Genomic DNA, 20,422 nt, shown 5'->3' with positions numbered 1-20,422 from the left:
CTGGGACTTAATTCCCAGGGACGAGATAGTACGTCACAGCGATCAGCGGCGCCCACATGGTGAGCGCCGCTGATCGCGGCCGGGTGTCAGTTAATCACAGCTGACACCCGGCACAATGTGTCAGGGGCAGTCACAGACCACCCCCGACACGTTAACCCCTTGCACACCGTGATCAAAGACAATCGCGGTGTACCGGGGGTTAAAGGGAAGCATCGGCAGGGAGGGGGCTCCCTCCGTGCTTCCCTGAGCCCCCCACAGCAGGGCAATGTGCAGCGCTGCTGCGTGGGTCTCTTTCCCTACAAGTCCCCGGATCCAAGATGGCGACGGGGACCTTCGGGGGCCTGTAGGGAGCCGACTTCCTCAGTGCCTGCAAAGTGCAGGCATGAGGAAGTCTGCGTCTATGCCTGTGACAGATCGCTGATCTGTCACAGTGATCTGTGATGTGACAGATCAGCGATCTGTCACAGGACAGTGATGTCCCCCCTGGGACAACCTAATAAAGTTAAAAAATAAAAAAAGTGTAAAAATAAATCGCTAAATAAATTAGAAAAAAATTTCCCCAATAAAATCATTTTTTAGAAATAAAAAGGAAAAGAAAAAAAAAACACAAAAAAAAAAACCAATAAAAGTACACATTTCGTATCGCCGCGTCCGTAACGACCTGCCCTATAAAACTGTCCCATTAGTTAAGCCGTTTAGCGAACCCCTTAAAAAATAAAAAACGAAGCAAAAAATAATGATTTATCATACCGCTGAACAAAAAGTGCAATAACGCGAGATCAAAAAGACGCATATGAATATCCACGGTACCGCTGAAAACATCATTTTGTCCCGCAAAAAACGAGCCGCCATACAGCATCAGAGAAAAATATAAAAGTTTTAGCTCGCAGAATAAAGCGATGCAAAAATAATTATTTTTTATATAAAATAGTTTTCATTGCATAAAACCATCAAAACATAAAATAAAGACATAAATGAGGTATCGCTGTAACCGTACTGACCCGAAGAATAAAAGCGCTTTATCAATTTTACCGCACGCGCAACGGTGTAAACGCACCCCCCCCAAAAGAAATTCATGAAATGATGGTTTTTGTTCATTCTGCGTCACAAAAATCGGAATAAAAAGCGATAAAAGTCACGTGTCCGTAAATGGTACCAATAAAAACGTCAACTCGTCCCACAGAAAATAAGACCGCACATAACGCAGTGGGTCAAAATATAGAAAAATTATAGCTTTCAAAATGTGGTGATGCAAAAAGTATTTTTACAATAAAAAGCGTCTTTTAGGGTGACAGCTGCCAAAAATAAAAACCCGCTATAAATATTAACCCCTTCACCCCCAAGGGTGGTTTGCACGTTCATGACCGGGCCAATTTTTACAATTCTGACCACTGTACCTTTATGAGGTCATAACTCTGGAACGCTTCCATGGATGCCGGTGATTCTGACATTGTTTTCTCGTGACATATTGTACTTCATGTTAGTGGTAAAATTTCATTCATATAACTTGCGTTTATTTGTGAGAAAAACGGAAATTTGGCGAAAATTTTGAAAATTTCGCAATTTTCCAACTTTGAATTTTTATGCCCTTAAATCACAGAGATACGGACAAAAAACTTGATAACAAACATTTCCCACATGTTTACTTTACATCAGCACAATTTTGGAACCAAAATTTTTTTTTGTTAGGAAGTTATAAGGGTTAAAAGTTGACCAGCGATTTCTCATTTTTACAACACCATTTTATTTTTAGGACCACATCACATTTGAAGCCACTTTGAGGGGTCTATATGATAGAAAATACCCAAAAGTGACACCATTCTAAAAACTGCACCCCTTAAAGTGCTCAAAACCACATTCAAGAAGTTTATTAACCCTTTAGGTGCGTCACAGGAATTTTTTTGAGTATTTAAAAAAAAAAAAAAATGAACATTTAACTTTCATAAAAAAAAATACTTCAGGTTCAATTTTTTTTTATTTTACCAAGGGTAACAGGAGAAATTGGACTGCTAAAAGTTATTGTGCAATTTGTCCTGAGTACGCAGATACCTGATATGTGGGGGGGAACCACTGTTTCGGTGCATGGCAGAGCTCAGAATGGAAGGAGCGCCGTTTGACTTTTTCAATGCAAAATTGGCTGGAATTCAGATTGGACGCCATGTCACGTTTGGAGAGTCCCTGATGTACCTAAACAGTGGAAACCCCCTACAAGTGACCCCATTTTGGAAACTAGACCCCCCAAGGAACTTATCTAGATACGTGGTGAGAACTTTGAACCCACAAGGGCTTTACAGAAGTTTATAACGTACAGCGGTACAATTAAAAAATCATATTTTTTCCACAAAAATGATCTTTTCACCCTCAATTCTTATTTTTCCAAGGGTAACATCTTTTCACCCTCAATTCTTATTTTTCCAAGGGTAACAGGACCGTAAAAGTTATTGTGCAATTTGTCCTAAGTACGCTGATACCCCACATGTGGGGGTAAACCACTATTTGGGCGCATGGGAGAGCTCGGAAGGGAAGCAGCGCCATTTGACGTTTTTGGCTGGAATTGAGATCGGACACCATGTCGCGTTTGGAAAACTCCTGATGTACCAAAACAGTGGAAACCCCCCTCAAATGACACCATTTTGGAAACTAGACACCCTAAGGAACTTATCTAGATGTGTGGTGAGCACTTTGACCCCCCCAGTGCTTCACAGAAGTTTATAATGCCCGGGCGTGAAAATAAAAAATTTGTATTTTTTCCACAAACATGATCTTTTAGTCACCATTTTTTTATTTTCCCAAGGGTACCAGGAGAAATTGGACGCCAAAAGTTGTTGTCCAATTTGTCCTGAGTATGCTGATACCCCATATGTGGGAGAAAACTACTGTATGGGCACACGTCGGGGCTCGGAAGGGAAGTAGTGACGTTTTGGAATGCAGACTTTGATGGAATGGTCTGCGGGTGTCATGTTGCCTTTGGAGAGCCCCTAATGTACCTAAACAGTGGAAACCCCCCACAAATGACCCCATTTTGAAAACTAGACCCACTAAGGAACTTATCTAGATGTGAGGTGAGCACTTTGAACCCCCAAGTGCTTCACAGAAGTTTATAACACTCGGACGTGAAAATAAAAAAATCATTTTTTTCCACAAAAATGATATTTTTGCCCCCAATTTTTTATTTTCCTAAGGGTAACAGGAGAAATTGGACCCCAAAAATTGTTTTGCAATTTGTCCTGAGTAGGTTGATACCCTACATGTGGGGTAAAACACTGTTTGGGCGCATGGCAGAGCTTGGAAGGGAAGGAGCACCATTTGACTTTTTCAACTCAGAATTGGCTGGAATTGAGATCAGACGCCATGTTGCATTTGGAGAGCCCCTGATGTGCCCAAACAGTGGAAACCCCCCAATTATAACTCCAACCCCAACACACCCCTAACCCTAATCTGAGCCCTAACCCTAGCCCTAACCCTAACGGGAAAATGGAGATAAATACTTTTTTTTTTAATTTTATTATTTTTCCCTATCTAAGGGGGTGATGACGGGGGGTTTGATTTACTATTTATGGCTGTTTTTATATTTGGCAGCTGTCGCACGCTAAAAGACGCTTTTTATTGTAAAAATAGTTTTTGCATCACCACATATTGAGAGCTATAATTTTTCCGTATTTTGACCCACCGAGTCATGTGAGGTCTTATTTTTTGCGGGACGAGTTGACGTTTTTATTGGTACCATTTTCGGGCACGTGACATTTTTTGATCGCTTTTTATTCCTATTTTTGGGACGCAGAATGAACAAAAACCAGCGTTTCATAAATTTCTTTTGGGGGGTGCGTTTACACCGTTCCGCGTGCGGTAAAATTGATAAAGCGGTTTTATTCTTCGGGTCAGTACGGTTACAGCGATACCTCATTTATGTCATTTTTTAATGTTTTTGTCGGTTTTATGCAATGAAAACTATTTTCTATAAAAAATAATTATTTTTGCATCGCTTTATTCTGCGAGCTATAACTTTATTTTTTCGCTGATGATGCTGTGTGGCGGCTCGTTTTTTGCGGGACAAGATGACGTTTTCAGCGGTACCATGGATATTTATATGCGTCTTTTTGATCGCGCGTTACTACACTTTTTGTTTGGCGGTATGATAATAAATCATTATTTTTTGCTTCGTTTTTTATTTTTATTTTTTAAGAGGTTCGCTAAAGGGGTTAGCTAATGGGACAGTTTTATAGGGCGGGTCATTACGGACGCGGCGATACCCAATATGTGTACTTTTATTGTTTTGTTTTTTTTATTTCCAAAAAATGGATTTATTGGGGGAATATTTTTTTTTTTTTCTCTAATTTATTTGGCGATTTTTTTTTAATTATTTTAACACTTTTTTTTATTTTTTTTTTTAACTTTATTAAATAGTCCCAGCCCCCTCCCTGCCGATGCTTCCCTTTAACCCCCGGTACTTCCCTTTAACCCCCGGTACACCGCGATGTTTGATCGCGGTGTGCAAGGGGTTAACGTGTCGGGGGTCAGCTGTGATAATCAGCTGACACCCGGCCGCGATCAGCGGCGCTCACCACGTGGGCGCCGCTGATCGCGGTAGACGTACTATCCCGTCCACGGTCATACGGGCCCGGGTACCGTGGACGGGATAGTACGTCGGATGTCAGGAAGGGGTTAAATCAAGCCCCCCGTTATCAACCCATTAGTTAGGGAAAAATAAAATTAAAAGAAAATGTATTTATTTCCATTTTCCCATTAGGGTTAGGGCTGAGATTAGGGTTAGGGGTGTGTTGGGGTTAGGGTTGGAGTTATAATTGGGGGTTTCCACTGTTTGGGCACATCAGGTGCTCTCCAAATGCAACATGGCGTCTGACCTCAATTCCAGCCAATTCTGCGTTGAAAAAGTCAAATGGTGCTCCTTCCCTTCCAAGCTCTGCCATGCGCCCAAACAGTGTTTTACCCCCACATAAAGGGTATCAGCCTACTCAGGACAAATTGCAAAACAACTTTTGGGGTCCAATTTCTCCTGTTACCCTTAGGAAAATAAAAAATTGGGGGCAAAAATATTTTTGTGGAAAAAAAATTATGATTTCTTTATTTTAACGCCTGTGCGTTATAAACTTCTGTAAATTACTTGGGGGTTCAAAGTGCTCACCACACATTTAGATAAGTTCCGTGGGGGGTCTAGTGTCCAAAATGGGGTCACTTGTGGGGAGTTTCAATAGTTTAGGTACATCAGGGGCTCTCCAAAAGCAACATGACACCCGCAGACCATTCCATCAAAGTCTGCATTCCAAAACGTCACTACTTCCCTTCCGTGCCCTGACGTGTACCCATACAGTAGTTTTCTCCCACATGTGAGGTATCAGCATACTCAGGAGAAATTGGACAACAACTTTTGGGGTCCAATTTCTCCTGGTACCCTTGGTAAAAAGATTGGTGACTAAGATCATGTTTGTGGAAAAAATATGATTTTTTATTTTCACGCCCACGCATTATAAACTTCTGTGAAGCACTGGGGGGGTTCAAAGTTCTCACCACACATCTAGATAAGTTCCTTGGGGGGTCTAGTTTCCAAAATGGTGTCATTTGTGGGGGCTTTCCATTGTTTTAGTACATCAGGGGTTTTCCAATCGCGACATGGTGTCCGATCTCAATTCCAGCCAAAAAAGTCAAATGGCACTGCTTCCCTTCCGAGCTCTGCCATGCGCCTAAATAGTGGTTTACCCCCACACATGGGGTATCAGCGTACTCAGGACAAATTGTACAATAACTTTTAGGGTCCTGTCACCCAAAAAATTCAACTTGAAGTATTTTTTTTGTGAAAAAGTTAAATGTTCATTTTTTTTTTTAAATATTCAAAAAATTCCTGTGACGCACCTAAAGGGTAAATAAACTTCTTGAATGTGGTTTTGAGCACCTTAAGGGGTGCAGTTTTTAGAATGGTGTCACTTTTGGGTATTTTCTATCATATAGACCCCCCAAAGTAGCTTCAAATGTGATGTGGTCCGTAAAAATAAAATGGTGTTGCAAAAATTTGACCAGCGATTTCTATTTTTAACCCTTATAACTTCCTAACAAAAAAAAAATTTTGGTTCCAAAATTGTGCTGATGTAAAGTAAACATGTGGGAAATGTTACTTATCAAGGTTTTTTTTGTGTGCTGCATCTCTGTGATTTAAGGGCATAAAAATTAAAAGTTGGAAAATTGCAAAATTTTCGCCAAATTTCCGTTTTTTTTTCACAAATAAACGCAAATTATTTGAATGAAATTTTACCACTAACATGAAGTACAATATGTAACGAGAAAACAATGTCAGAATCACCGGGATCCATGGAAGCGTTTCAGAGCTATTACCTCATAAAGGGACAGTGGTCAGAATTGTAAAAATTGGCCTGGTCATGAACGTGCAAACCACCCTTGGGGCTTAAGGGGTTAAGCACAAGACTAAAAATCAGAGCAAAAGATATTATCTAAATTATAAGCAGAAAAGCTAAGCAGTGTATGGGGGCGAGTCCGTTCCTCCTCGTGGTGCCCCTCGAAAATGCCTGCTGCTGCATGTCAAACTGAACGTGGACAAATCCTGTTGTAAATCTTTTGTGACAGGCAGAACGGAAGGTGTAATCTTCAAACTTTTATAGATAACTACAGGAATGCCTGTCACAAATAAGAATATGATGAAGAAGAATAGGAAGAAGATGATTGATTAAGAAGAATATGAAGAATGTAAAAAAAAAAAAAAAAAAAAAAAAGGAAGAAGGTGAAGAAGATGAATAAGGTGAAGAAGTTGATGAAAAAGATGCTGCTGAGGATCATGAAGGAAAAAGTGTGGGAGAAGTAAAACAGAAGGTGAAGCGCATGGAAGTACTGAAACATACATATCTGACAAAATATAACAAAGGTTAACATAGTCAATATCTTTGTAACTCCGAACGTCATAAAAAAAAATAAAATAAAAATTCCTGATCTTCCATTTGATTGGGCTAAACTTCTATGCCTCTAATGTCACCTCCAGCTCCAATACATTCTACATTATTCTTAGTTGTTTTCCTTCATGTAGAATTAACCTACCTTTATTTTAATTACGATATTTCTGTCCCATTGACTTGCTAAATTAGTCTCCTGTATCGGAATGTGCGATATCCGATACTTTTTGGGTATCGGTCCGATCCAATCCGATCCAAAATTTCACGATATCGGAAGGTATCGCTCAACACTAGTTGTGACACAAACGGATGCCACCGGATCCGTTTTTTTTGTCGGATCCGCTTTAGCATGTAGTGACTGAAATTGAAAGGAAAACGAGTCGAGAGAGAGCGTGCGAGAGAGAATTTTCCGCCGCCAGAACAGCATTTGGGGTTAAATTTCGGCCAAGGAAATTCTTCCGGCCATGCTCAGTGGAAAAACGCGGATACGTTGCCGGATTGCGTCAATTAACGGTTGGCAACGGATCAGCCGCCCATAAGCTCCCATTATAACGAATGGCGGCGGATCCGTTGCTATTCGCTGTTTTGACGCAAACAAAAAAGTTTCATTGTCCATCAACTCAAGACAGCGGACGCCAAAATTATGGCTGATCCGTCAAAAAACGGATCTAACGGATGACCATCCGTCAAAATCCGCCGCTAATGCAAGTCAATGGGAAAAAAAACGGATCCGTCAAAAAAATGGCGGATCCGTTTTTTTTTTTGCAAAACGGCGGATTTTGACTGATGGCAACAAACGGAAGTGTGAAACAGGCCTTAGTCACTTCCTTAGGGGGGTAGAAAGACCAAATTATGACAAAAAAAACTTTTTTTTGTGCCATAACAAGGTGGCGCTGAGGAACAAGGACCTTTTAACATGTAGGATAAAGTTTGTGATAGTTGTCTATTTTGATACTCACCTACCTCCACCCACATGGATCCAGGATTCATGGGCTGTTACAGGAAGAGGAGACATCACTGCTCCACCAGCAGCAATCAGGTGACTACAGCAGTGCATAATAAGATGCAGCGGCCTGTGCTGAATCCAGATGGGTCCCAGTAGGAGAGTATTACTGGGTTTTTTTGTTTTTTTTTCTTCTTCTTCTTAACATATCCTGGGTAAAGTTTTATTTTGCCTGGACAACTCCTTTAAGAGGAAAATGTATGTTTCGAAACCACAGGGAAGGGGGAAATTGTGTATGTATTAATGGGAATTAACAACTGACAAGGGTTGCAATTCAAAACTACAAGAGAACCTGTCCTACCCATGGGGTAATGGGTTATGCTCCTGTTGAATTATTTAGATAAAAGAAAAAACAGACTTACTGCAAAGAAAAAACCACCGCAAATCCAGACAGGATAATCATTGGAAGAAGACAATAGCCCAATACACTGGAAACGCAGCCAAATGAAACTCCGGTCATACTCATCAAGTTAAGAAGGCAGAACATGCCTAGACAGCCGATTGCACTGATCCCATAGACATAGCCAAACTGAATTTTCCCAGCCTGGCAGCAAAGATAAAAAAAAAAGAAAAAAAATTAAATTACAATAAAAGAATTACAAAATAAAGATGTACAATGGACACGCTTTCTTTATGTACACTTTTACTTGCTCTCACTGTGTGTTTTGAATCAATGTGTGGGAAAATGAATTTCTATTTCTAGAAAATTTGCCGGATGTTTTCTTTGTTACAGAAGCAGTGGGGTAACTGTATAGGTGCCTCTCCTCCAACATATATAATACTTTTTGCAGAGATCCGGTGATTTGCATAGGACTTCTCTGATAGATTTCTCATGACTGACACATCGGATCTCTACAAAAATACACTTTATATGTTTAGTCACAGACTAATGCTGATGCAGCATTTCAGAAACTTGCCAGGTGGCTCAGTTCATTGTAAAGAAGAAAAAAACCCAAACTGTTTAATACTTACCTTCCCTGGGGCTGCTCTGGTGATTGTGCATAGGATGCAACACTGACGTCATGTTGACAGTGCTGCAACCAATCACCGAGCTCAGCAGTTTGTTGACTACATCAACTGAGCCCAGTGATTGGCTACCGCAGTCATGTGTCCTGTTGTCACCACTGTAACAAATAGCAGCGAACAGCAAGCAAAAGTTCCATTTATTTCATACATTTAATTTGCTTAATTATAATTTAGTATTGGACATTTCCTTAAATGAGTAATATCAAGATGGAGGAATGAAACTTGTCATGGGAGTGAACACTTATTTCAGGTGCTGTAACAAACACCTAACAATCAGATTTAAACAAGAAATTAACAAAAAATGATAAATACCAGCAACAAAGTGGCACCAAAGGCAAGACAAAAAACCATTGGTCCAGTCAGATCCGTTTCGTTCATGATGCTGCCATCGGCTACCTTCAGAGGATGTAGCACGGTTAACGTCTTCTGCCAAATGTGGTCAAAATTGATTCCAAGCTCTGCAGAGAAGGCATGCATATATGATAACTGGATATATGGACTAATGTGCTTAACTATTGTTTTTCCCTTAGCACACTACATTTCAGATTTTCGTATTATCTGTAACATTCTTGTGAATATCCAGCTAAGCAGTGACCAAAATAGTTCAAGAGAACAAGGGGTCTCAAATTCCAATTAAAATGGTAAGATGGTTGATGCTGAACTATAAACACTCAATCTAACCCCTTCCGGACAGGGCAACTTTCTATTTTTTTTTTGCTGTGCTTTCGTTTTATTCTCCCCTTCTTCCAAGAGCCATGTTTTGGTTTTTTTCTTCGACAGACGTACGAGGCCATGTTTTATTGCAGTATGAGTTGTACTTTTGAAAGATACCATACATTTTTAACAAATGATGTACTAGAAAGCAGGGACAAAATTTCAAGAATGGCAAAATTGTGAAGCGGGAAAATAAAAATTTTTTTTTAAAAAAAGGACAATTTTGCAATTGGTGTGTTTTTTTTCTTTTTTACCGTATTCAATATACGGTAAAAATAAAATGACGTTGCAATATTATCCTCCAAGGCAGCACAATTGTGATGCCAACTAACTTTTATTTATGCAATGCAAAAAAAAAAAAAAAAAAGTGGAAATTTTAAAAATATATATATATATATTTTTATTGACACAATTATGGGTTGTGGTATTTTGATTGCTTCTTATTACTTTTTTTCGGTGTTGTATTGGAGGCAAAAACTGCAATTTTGGCATTTTGATTATTTCTGAATACATTTACCAATTGAAAAAACTTTTTTTATTCAGACTTTTACAGATGTTGGGATACCATGTATATTTTCATTTTGTTTTCTTATTTTTAATGATGGAGAGAGCGGGCGCCTTGAACCTTTAAAGGTTTTCATGTTTTTAAAGACTTTTCACTTTATGTTTAGTTCCCCTTGTGGACATGGACCTACGATCAGATCTCATACTATATATTGCAATACTAAAGTATTGCTGTATATAGGAAAAAAAAAAAAATAATCAGTCTACTATGAATGCAAGCTAAGGGCTGAGTTTCATAGAGTATCATCATGACAGGCAAGTGGGTGTTAAGCAGACCCATAGCCATCAGAGCAGGGCAGTGCACCCTCTGGGGACATGTGCTATAAATGTTACTGTCAGATTGACGGTGGCTTTTAACAAATTAACAACCGCAGGAGGAGCACTGCTCCATTCGCATCTATTAGAAGCAGATAATAGTTGAATGGCACAGCCATCATCTGCTGAGAAAGATGTCATATGTCGGTAAGGGGCTAAAGTCTACAGAAATGATGAAGACAGCCATCTACAGAGCTTGGCTCTCAAAGGCAAGTACAATAGTCTTTAAATGGAGCAGCAGTGCAAATGCTTAATAGCCGCTTCATTCAGATAGGAACACTGGACCACTGTTCTTGTGTTTGGTAGGAGACCTAACTTGGGGAACTCAGCCATCACTCATTCTTTTGATTCATGACTTACCTTCTAACAAAGGTGGCTCATCATCGAAACTGCTTCCATACACAGAATCTGGAGAAGTCGGAGTGTATGTGTGCATTGGTTGGTAGATCTGCCCTGTGTAAGGCTGCTGTTGAGCCATCATGTTTGGAGGCATAAAGCCACTTTGTTGGTTATAGTCATATTGGTATTGTCTGAAAAATACAAGTGAATTGTAGACGTCAATCACGTTAGTATGTTTTTAAATTCATAGGACAATATCATTAAAAAGTCATCAGGTTTTCCCCCATAAAAACACAGCATTGTCAATTTATCTGAAAAGCTGTTCAGTAAAAGTCTACATTTCTGTTCTACCTATTGACAGCACATATTTCACAACAGAAGTGAAACCGGATTACACATCACATTAAGGCCAGCTTACAAATTCACAAAACCAAAAATGTTTTTTCTTTTACATAAACTCACGTGAGTCACGCCTAATTCACATCGAAGTCTTGGGGCAGAAATGTAAAAAAAGATAAGAGCGTAATTCATCTGGATTTGCTGCGGATTGAACGCTGCGTACAGCCGCAGCATCCGATCTGCAGCGTCCAGATGTTACAGCGTAGTGGAGGGGATTTTATGAAATCCCATCTCCACAATGTGTGCAGGGACGCAGGTGACACACCCGAAGTTACAGACATGCGGCGTGTCTTTTTAGACCGCAGTATGTCTATTTATCTTGCGGAGATGCTCAGTCTACGCAAGATAAATAACTCATTCTATGTATATAATGCATGTGTTCAATGAACACAAGCGATATTGCCGCATGTAGAAAGGGGGGCGGCACTTTGGGTGGAGCGGGGTTTCTGCAGCGTCCAAAGCGCTGGCAATACGCTGCGTGGAAACATATGACATATTAAAAAAAAAAAGCGCGAACATAGACTAAGGAGTCTATGTTCGCGTTGTTTTTTTTTTTTTTTTTTTTTTTTTTTTTATCTGCAGCCAAATCTTTTCTCTTGGCAGTAGAGAAACTGTCACTTGTCTACAGTACATGTTTAATTACGGTAAGTTAGATTTATTCAGCAAAAAAGGCAGCAAACATGCATGTGACGTTTTTTACACTCATTGATTTCTATGATGAAAAACCGCTGGAAGAATTGACATGCTGCAGTTTTCAAAAACAGTTGTACAGCTGCTGAAGGAGAAGCAGCAGAAGAGTAGGGTCTTTCTGCAAAAACGACATGTGACGCGTGGAGGTATTGAGTCAGACTACAAAAATATCGATAGAAAGTCAATGATTTTTCTATTGACAGGAAATATGATAGAAACACTTATCTCACTTGTCATACTGTGCTCCACCTTGTGCATTGTAATTGTAGCCCTGAGCTTGATCATCAATACTATAGCTTGTTTGGTAGAAGTCTTGATTGAAGTTATCAAAGTTTGACATGGCAGCAGCTCTGAAACATAAGAAAAAGAATTTCTGAGCAGCATAATATTACAGGATACAACTTATGGAAATTAAATGGTATTGGCTATGCATAGGCCAAGAACTTACTGGATCGACACCATAAAAGGCAACATTGGTAATGATGGTAAACTGAAAGCAGCAGTGTGGGATGGATGATTGTAAGGGTGTGTGCACACACTGCGGATTCCGCTGCGGTTTGCCATCTCCTCCATTGTGGAGCTGAAAAACCGCAGGGCAGAACCGCAGGCCAATCCGCAGTTCTTTTGACCTGCAGATTTACCTGCGGATTTTAAAAAATCTGCGCGGCCAAATCCGCACTGCAATCCGCAGCGTGTGCATGTACCCTTAGAATGACCAAGAGTTGTCCTTGACTGAATGGATAAGGCCTCTTTCACACGCCCGGGTCTCCAGTAGGTGTGGTGACAGTTTTATAATAATAATAAATGTTATTTCTATAGCGCTGACATATTCCGCAGCACTTTACATTTCAGAGACTTGTACATACAATAGACATTACAGCATAACAATAATCACATAGATCATAACAGATACCAAGAGGAATGAGGGCCCTGCTCGCATGCTTACAATCTATGAGGAAAAAAAGGGGAGACACGAAAGGTGGGTGGTAACAGTTGCCCTGATTGTATGAACCAGCCAAAATGTTAAGTGTGTAACAGTACGAATGCAGAGGGCTAATGGATGCATAAAGCATGTGGGAACATGATGCGGGGAACCTGGTTATGGTAAAAAACTTATGGCTGTGCCACACAGGGATAGATTAGGTTAATATGTTGAGGCGATAGGCCAGTCTGAATAAATGCGTTTTCAGGGCACGCTTAAAATTGTGGGGATTGGGGACTAATCGTATTGACCTGGGAAGTGCATTCCAAAGAATTGGCGCAGCACGTGTATAGTCTTGAAGACGGGAGTGGGAGGTTCTGATTATTGAGGATGCTAACCTCAGGTCATCAGCAGAGTGGAGGGCGCGGGTAGGGTGGTATACTGAAACAAGGGAGGAGATGTAGCGTGGTGCTGAGCCATGAAGAGCTTTGTGGGTGAGGGTAATAAGTTTGTACTGGATTCTGGAGTGGATGGGTAGCCAGTGTAATGACTGGCACAAGGTAGAGGCATCGGTGTAACGATTGGTGAGGAATATGATCCTGGCAGCTGTGTTCAAGACAGATTGGAGGGGGGAGAGATTGGTAAGAGGGAGACCGATTAGAAGGGAGTTACAATAGTAGAGACGAGAATGAATAAGAGAAACAGTAAGAGTTTTTGCGGAGTCAAAAGTAAGAGAAGGTCGAATTCTAGAAATGTTTTTGAGGTGCAGATAACAAGAGCGAGCCAGTGATCGGATGTGGGGGACAAAGGAAAGCTCAGAGTCAAGTATGATCCCAAGACAGCGGGCATGTTGCTGGGAAGTAATAGTAGAACCACACACGGAAATCGTAATGTCGGGTATAGGTACATTAGTAGCGGGAGGAAACACAAGGAGTTCAGTCTTTGACAGGTTCAGTTTCAGATATAGTGAGGACATGATGTTAGACACAGCGTTTAGACAATTGCCGGTGTTTTCTAGAAAGGCTGGCGTGATGTCAGGAGAAGAAGCGTATAATTGGGTGTCGTCAGCATAGAGATGGTACTGGAAACCAAATCTACTGATTGTTTGACCAATAGGGGCAGTATACAAAGAGAAGAGGAGGGGGCCTAGGACTGATCCTTGAGGAACCCCAACAGTAAGGGGAAGATGAGAGGAGGAGGAGCCAGCAAAAGATACAGTAAAGGAGCGGTCGGAGAGATAGGAGGAGAACCAGGAGAGAAGGGTGTCCTTGAGGCCAATGGAACGGAGCATAGTGAGGAGGAGCTGATGATCCACAGTGTCGAATGCTGCAGAGAGATCCAAGAGAATTAGCATGGAGTAATGACCCTTTGATTTAGCTGTTAGTAGGTCATTAGAGACTTTAGTGAGGGCAGTTTCAGTAGAATGTAAAGAGCGGAAACCGGATTGGAGAGGGTCGAGAAGAGAGTTTTCTGAGAGAGAGCGGACCAGGCGTTCCAGGAGTTTAGAGATGAAGGGAAGATTAGAGACAGGTCTATAATTAGCGGCACAGTTTTGGTCGAGGGATGGTTTTTAAGTAGTGGATGTATGATGGCATGCTTAAATGAGAAGGGAAAATACCAGAAGAGAGAGAGAGGTTAAATAATTTAGTTAGGTGAGGGGTGACAGCAGGGGAAAGGGACTGGAGTAGATGTGACGGAAATGGGTCACTGGTGCATGTGGTTCGGCGAGAAGATGTTTTCACACATACTCACATAGACAAGTAGTGGACAATCCCTTTAAATGTCCAGGACAGCACAGATGGAATCCACAACAGAGTCAAAAATAAGTGACAACTTGTGTCTTGTGCAAGTAAATAGCAAGGGAGCACAGCACGTTCCACTAGAATTTCTGATACCACCGTTGAAAACACAATGGATTAGCACCAATATATCGTACATTGATGAAGGTCCTAGACCGAAACGTCTGTGTATGTATGTACTGTTATCTATTAAAAATCACCTTTCTGCATCAGAGCTCCTGGTGTGTGCCAAGTTCTTACATATATCAGATTCACGGATTGGGATCCTACTTGGGCACCACCTTTAACCTTCAGGGTTGTGCCAACGGTTTTTGTTCCTATACCCTGGGGAGAAGGGGCGCAAGGGGCCACCCAGGGGAGAAGGGGCGCCAGGGGCCACCCAGGGGAGAAGGTATATGTAAGAACTTGGCACACACCTGGAGCTCTGATGCAGAAAGGTGATTCACACACAGCGCCTTGGATTCGCAGCGGATACCGCGTCCACACTCTGCATACTACCACGTGGGACGGCTACATGTGCCTCCTCATAGGACTGATCCATTTCACAAAGCCCAGTCACTAAGAATCTCACAGTGCAATATATCGTACATTGATGAAGGTCCTAGACCGAAACGTCTGTGTATGTATGTACTGTTATCTCTTAAAAATCACCTTTCTGCATCAGAGCTCCTGGTGTGTGCCAAGTTCTTACATATATCAGATTCACGGATTGGGATCCTACTTGGGCACCACCTTTAACCGTCAGGGTTGTGCCAACGGTTTTTGTTCCTATACCCTGGGGAGAAGGGGCCGCCAGGAGCCACCCAGGGGAGAAGGGGGCGCCAGGGGCCACCCAGGGGAGAAGGGGGCGCCAGGGGCCACCCAGGGGAGAAGGGGGCGCCAGGGGCCACCCAGGGGAGAAGGGGGCACGAGAGGCCACCCAGGGGAGAAGGGGGCACGAGAGGCCACCCAGGGGAGAAGGGGGCACGAGAGGCCACCCAGGGGAGAAGGGGTGCGAGGGGCCACCCAGGGGAGATGGAATTCCGGGTGGTGGTCCCCACAGACAGTGCAGTGGCTGCCAGCCGTATACAACCCACCGGAATCCATTTCAGACTAAATAAGACTGCACACAGCAGTCTATCCATTGCACAGGAAACCCCGTGAGGTACCTCAGGAGAAAGCCATTCTAACACTATCCTTACGGCGACATTCGTCTACACCACAGCTGAGTGCTGAGCTCATAGCGACAGAAGAGGCTATAAACCGCACGCACAGTCGCCCGGTAGCCAGACACACTCACCTCCCGGGCCGCTATTGCCGCAGCACACTCCCGTTACTACGTGTCAAACTAAAACAACCCTGCGATTCACTTCCGGGTTACGGCTCAGAAACTTTCACATATGCGCAGTAGTGCTAGAGGAATCCACCAATCAGCGTCTACACAGGCTCGCCCCTCCCCGCCCAGGAAATGAGACTGGATGTCGCTGTGGCATGGCTGCTGACCTGGGCAATCGCTTTAATGCCATGTTCACATGTAACAAATAATGGCGTTTTATCCACCGATTTATTTTTGTGCAGAAAATCAGCATTTGAGTCCATGCTAAACTAGTGGGATTTTGTGACAGCTCGCGCTCACTGGGCACTAAAGACATTGCTGAACTGTTGTTTTTTCCCGTGTAGGGTTCTATTGGGAGCCTGGAACAGCTCTTGTAAAAAGAGCCATAGTGTTTGTAGGTGCAGAATTCCAGTGATTGTTTACTAAGAAAACGCAGTAAAAATGAAACTGCCCTACCCGCACCAAAAACACAGGAAAAGAGGAAAGATGCAATACTTATAGCAGAAGATTTTGGAACAGATAACTAGAAAAAAAAGCAGTGTTTTTATATGTAGCTGTTAGACATCAAGTTCCCACCACTGCACAGGGGAAACCTCAAGCCGCCATGTCCTCTGCGGTCTCCCATTCTTCCACAGCGGTTCCTGCTCCGCAGGGATGTCAGGCCCAGCATCTTGCTCAGGCTAATGCTATGTGTCTGGTTGCTGCTGTTATCCCAGGTTCAGCTATAGCATTCAGCATTAGTCAGCGGCAAGCAGACGCCCCTGGGACTAAGTCCTGCTTTTCTCCATCTGAGCATGCCCATAAGACGACCGCTCATTGGTGGTTGGAAGTCACATGCTCAGGTCCTCAAGTAGCTTGGATTGGGCCATCAGGAAGGTCCTGGAAGGCTGCAGTTATAAAAGGATTGCATGGCCATGCGCTAGTGTAGACAATGGAGTGAGTGTTGTATGCACGTATGAATGTCTCTGGTGACTGACTCATTATGAAACCCCTACCCTTGGTACGCATGTGTTGTTCAGGCTTGCCAGTTAGTGCCTAGACTGATAGTGCAGGTAGGAGGCAGAGTCAGGACCTAGCTTCAGCGCTTGCCTGTACGCCACTGTGCACTTTGCACTCCACAGTAGCCAGCGACTATTAGTGGCGTTCGCAGTAGCCAAGCCGTGGGTCTAGAGAGGCTCTAACCCTGCGTCCTTGGGGCAGAGTCTTGTGACCGTACTCTAGCGTTGATTCAGCTGTGACAGTCAACAGGGACCGGCACCTGTGTTATGTGGTACCGTGGCTCTGTGAAGCAACAGCCTGTCGCTCGTACATACTGAGTGGCGTTTAACCCACGTGTGTCCAGAGCGATACCGCCACATAGTGTCTGCCCTTACCGAGCAGCAGTTAACATTTCTGCACGGTGAACCCCGGGCTGCGAACGCACCTTATTACCATCTTTCTATTATTTGATGCGTTCTGCCAGCCCTCACAGTAGCAACATGGCCTAAAAGGTTTAGGAAAACGGCAAAAAAAGGCTAATAATCAGGATAATGATTCTGATGGCAAATCAAAAGGCTGCAAAATGACGCTTGATGGAAAGAAGACAGCATTCCCTGCGGCTGTTTCCACATAAAATACTGTTTGGATTTGCTTCAAAAACGTCTCTATACACATAGCTTATCGTGTACAGTATATCAATTCCATAAATAAATGGAACAGACCTTGATACCTATTTAACAAATCTAGGTGTAGTGAATATTTATATTCTGGGGCCAAGAGGAGCAAGGAATATGACATTTTGCATGAAGTGTAAAATCCAGTTTACAACAAGCACCTGGCAGGGCTAAAATGGCAGTGCCTCTCCAGAAGGTAAATGTGCAGCGTAAATGCGCTGCCAGCTGCTGGAGATTTATGTACGGTCCTGCTGTGATAATATAATGGAGATTTGTTACCTCTTTTCTTTGATCTATTCATCATATTTACTCACACTGATTTTTTTTTCAAGGAGTTTTTGGAGCATAAACGGAGTTGAAACGCTCCAAATTCCGCTCTAAAACTTTGAATTTTTGGAATGAAACATTCAGTGTGGAAACATTGCTGATATTTTCCTTGCTGATTTGAAGCAATTTAAAATCTACACGTCAATCCTTTTAACCGTTCTGCAGCAATTTTCACCCTTTTCAATGCATGAGAAAAATGCATAAAAAACGTAGCAAAAACACGCACTTTTTTGCCAAAAGCCACGTTTTGCACCACATACCCTTAGTACGGTTTCACACATAAAGGCTAAACATTTTACAGCTTTTTTGTGTGGTCCTTTTGTGACTTTCATGAATCCTTGGTCTAGGATGCTACAGGTTACGGCTTTTTCTCTTGCTGACATTTTATGTTGGCTTCTTTTTAGGGTTGAAAGATAGCTTAAAAACCCGTTAAATGTGAATCACACATCTTTATAAATCTGGCTGTTAGTGCGCTACCAAATGAAATCTCTCTCTCTCTATTTTTTGATAAAGAAAAAAGAGCTAAAATAAAAATACCGTATACATTTCTTGCAAAACGGACATGAACCATAATTCTAGCACAAAACCTTTGATCACTTTTCATATGCTCTATGAAGTTTTCCAGTACATAAACCTTTTTGTTAGAAAAGGAAGATTCCTCAAGAAATTGGGTTAATCGAACATCAAAACTGATGCAAAAAGCAGATGCAGATGGAAAATCCCCTTATTTGTAAATGTGTTGCAGAAATCCTTAACCCCTTAGTGACAGAGCTAATTTTTACAATTCTGACCACTGTCACTTTATGAAGTTATAGCTCTGGAACGCTTCTGCTGATCCCACTGATCGCTTTTGACATTTTGTACTTCACGTTAGTGGTAAAATTTGTTCAATGTGACTTGCATTTATGTATGAAAACACAAAAATTTGGCAAAAAATTTTGAAAATTTTTGCAATTTTCAAACTTTTATTTTTTGTGCCCTTAAATCGGAGAGTCATATCGCACAAAAAAGTTAAGAAATAACATTTCCCACATGTCTGCTTTACATCAGCACAATTTTGGATACTTTTTTTTAAGGGTAGGAAGTTAGAAGGGTTAAAAGTTGAACAGCGATTTCTCATTTTTCCTACAAAATTTACAAAACCATTTTTTTTTAGCCATCACCTCACATTTCAAGTGAGTTTGGGGAGTCAATATAACAAAATACCCAAAAGTGACACTCTTCGAAAAGCTGCACCCCTCAAGGGGCGCAGAACGACATTCAAGAAGTTTATTAACCCATTCAGGTGCTTCAGGAGAACTAAAGCAATGTGGAGGGAAAAATGAACATTTTACTTTTTTCACCAAAAATTTACTTTGGGACAAAACGTTTATATTTCCACAAGGGTATCAGTTGAAAATAGACCACAAAATTTGTTGTGCAATTTCTCCCGAGTACTCCATTACTCCATATTTGGGGGGAAAGCCACTGTTTAGGCACATGGCAGGGCTCAGAAGGGAGAGAGCACTGTTAGACTTTTTGAATGCAAAATTATCTGGAATCAATGGTGGGTGCCATGTCGCGTTTTGAGACCCCCTGATGTACCTAAACAGTGGAAACCCCTCCTATTCTAACTCCAACCCTAACACAGCTCTCTAACCCCAACACCACAACCCTAACCTTAGCCCCAACCTTAACACTAGCTCTAGCCCAATCCTAACCCCAACCGAGAAAAAACATTTTTTTTTATTTTATCCTAATTAAGGGGATGAATGTTAGGTAGCAATGTCAAGGAGGGAGAAGTTGAACAAGATGGTCAATGACTATCTAAGTGACCATACCTGCGTCCTTCCTGACGCTTCTGTACCGTTTAATTACTGGGTATCCAAGCTGCATAGTTGGCCAGACCTCTCCTTCTATGCCTTGGAGGTGCTGGCCTGCCCTGCTGCTAGTGTGATGTCAGAGCGTGTTTTTAGTGCCGCTGGGGCAATCATCACAGATACACGCACACGGTTGACAACAGAGAATGCAGACAGGCTGACTGATAAAATTTAACAAGGACTGGATTTCGCAACAGTAGTTAAGCCCTCCAGATGACAGTATCCCAACCTAAAGTCACCCAACACGTTTTTTTTTTTTTAAATTGGTGATCACATCCATCCCTTCCCATACAAACCCCTTTTCTTCTTCTTACACATTTTTTCAAAACCTGCTTCTGACACATGTACCTCATGGTCAATAAGCTAAAAACAATGTTACGTTAATTAATATTTCCCATCGGAGGCACTTGTGATGAGAGTGAGACCCTTCTTCCTTAATCAACCATGATATCATGCCCCTTGGGCTAATTTTTGGAGACACTATGGCTATGCCTGGACACTGGGCACTGCCACCTCTATGCTAGTAGTCCTAGCTTCATCATAATTGTTTGGCCTTTCAGACCTGTCTTGCTTCCTTCATCATC

At 41.9% G+C, this 20,422-nt stretch overlaps 1 protein-coding gene across 1 annotated transcript in view; it reads right to left on the bottom strand.

Moving 5' to 3' along the window:
- YIPF5 (Yip1 domain family member 5) overlaps positions 1 to 16,118 on the bottom strand; it is a 31,954-nt gene extending 15,836 nt beyond the window's left edge. The window contains exons 1-5 of the mRNA XM_073575274.1: positions 15,965 to 16,118; positions 12,195 to 12,314; positions 10,897 to 11,066; positions 9,256 to 9,401; positions 8,280 to 8,461 (exon numbers count right to left, since the gene is read on the bottom strand). Of these exons, the coding sequence (XP_073431375.1) occupies positions 8,280 to 8,461; positions 9,256 to 9,401; positions 10,897 to 11,066; positions 12,195 to 12,304 (608 nt within the window). The 5' untranslated portion in view covers positions 12,305 to 12,314; positions 15,965 to 16,118. The remainder of the gene's footprint in view (positions 1 to 8,279; positions 8,462 to 9,255; positions 9,402 to 10,896; positions 11,067 to 12,194; positions 12,315 to 15,964) is intronic.
- Positions 16,119 to 20,422: the final 4,304 nt, after the last annotated feature.

This window comes from Dendrobates tinctorius, unplaced genomic scaffold, assembly GCF_039654945.1.
Source record: "Dendrobates tinctorius isolate UK_male_01 unplaced genomic scaffold, ASM3965494v1 ptg000043l, whole genome shotgun sequence".
Classification (NCBI taxonomy): domain Eukaryota; kingdom Metazoa; phylum Chordata; class Amphibia; order Anura; family Dendrobatidae; genus Dendrobates; species Dendrobates tinctorius.
Note: the sequence above shows the minus strand (reverse complement) of the source record. Positions and strands in the feature narration are given on the sequence as shown.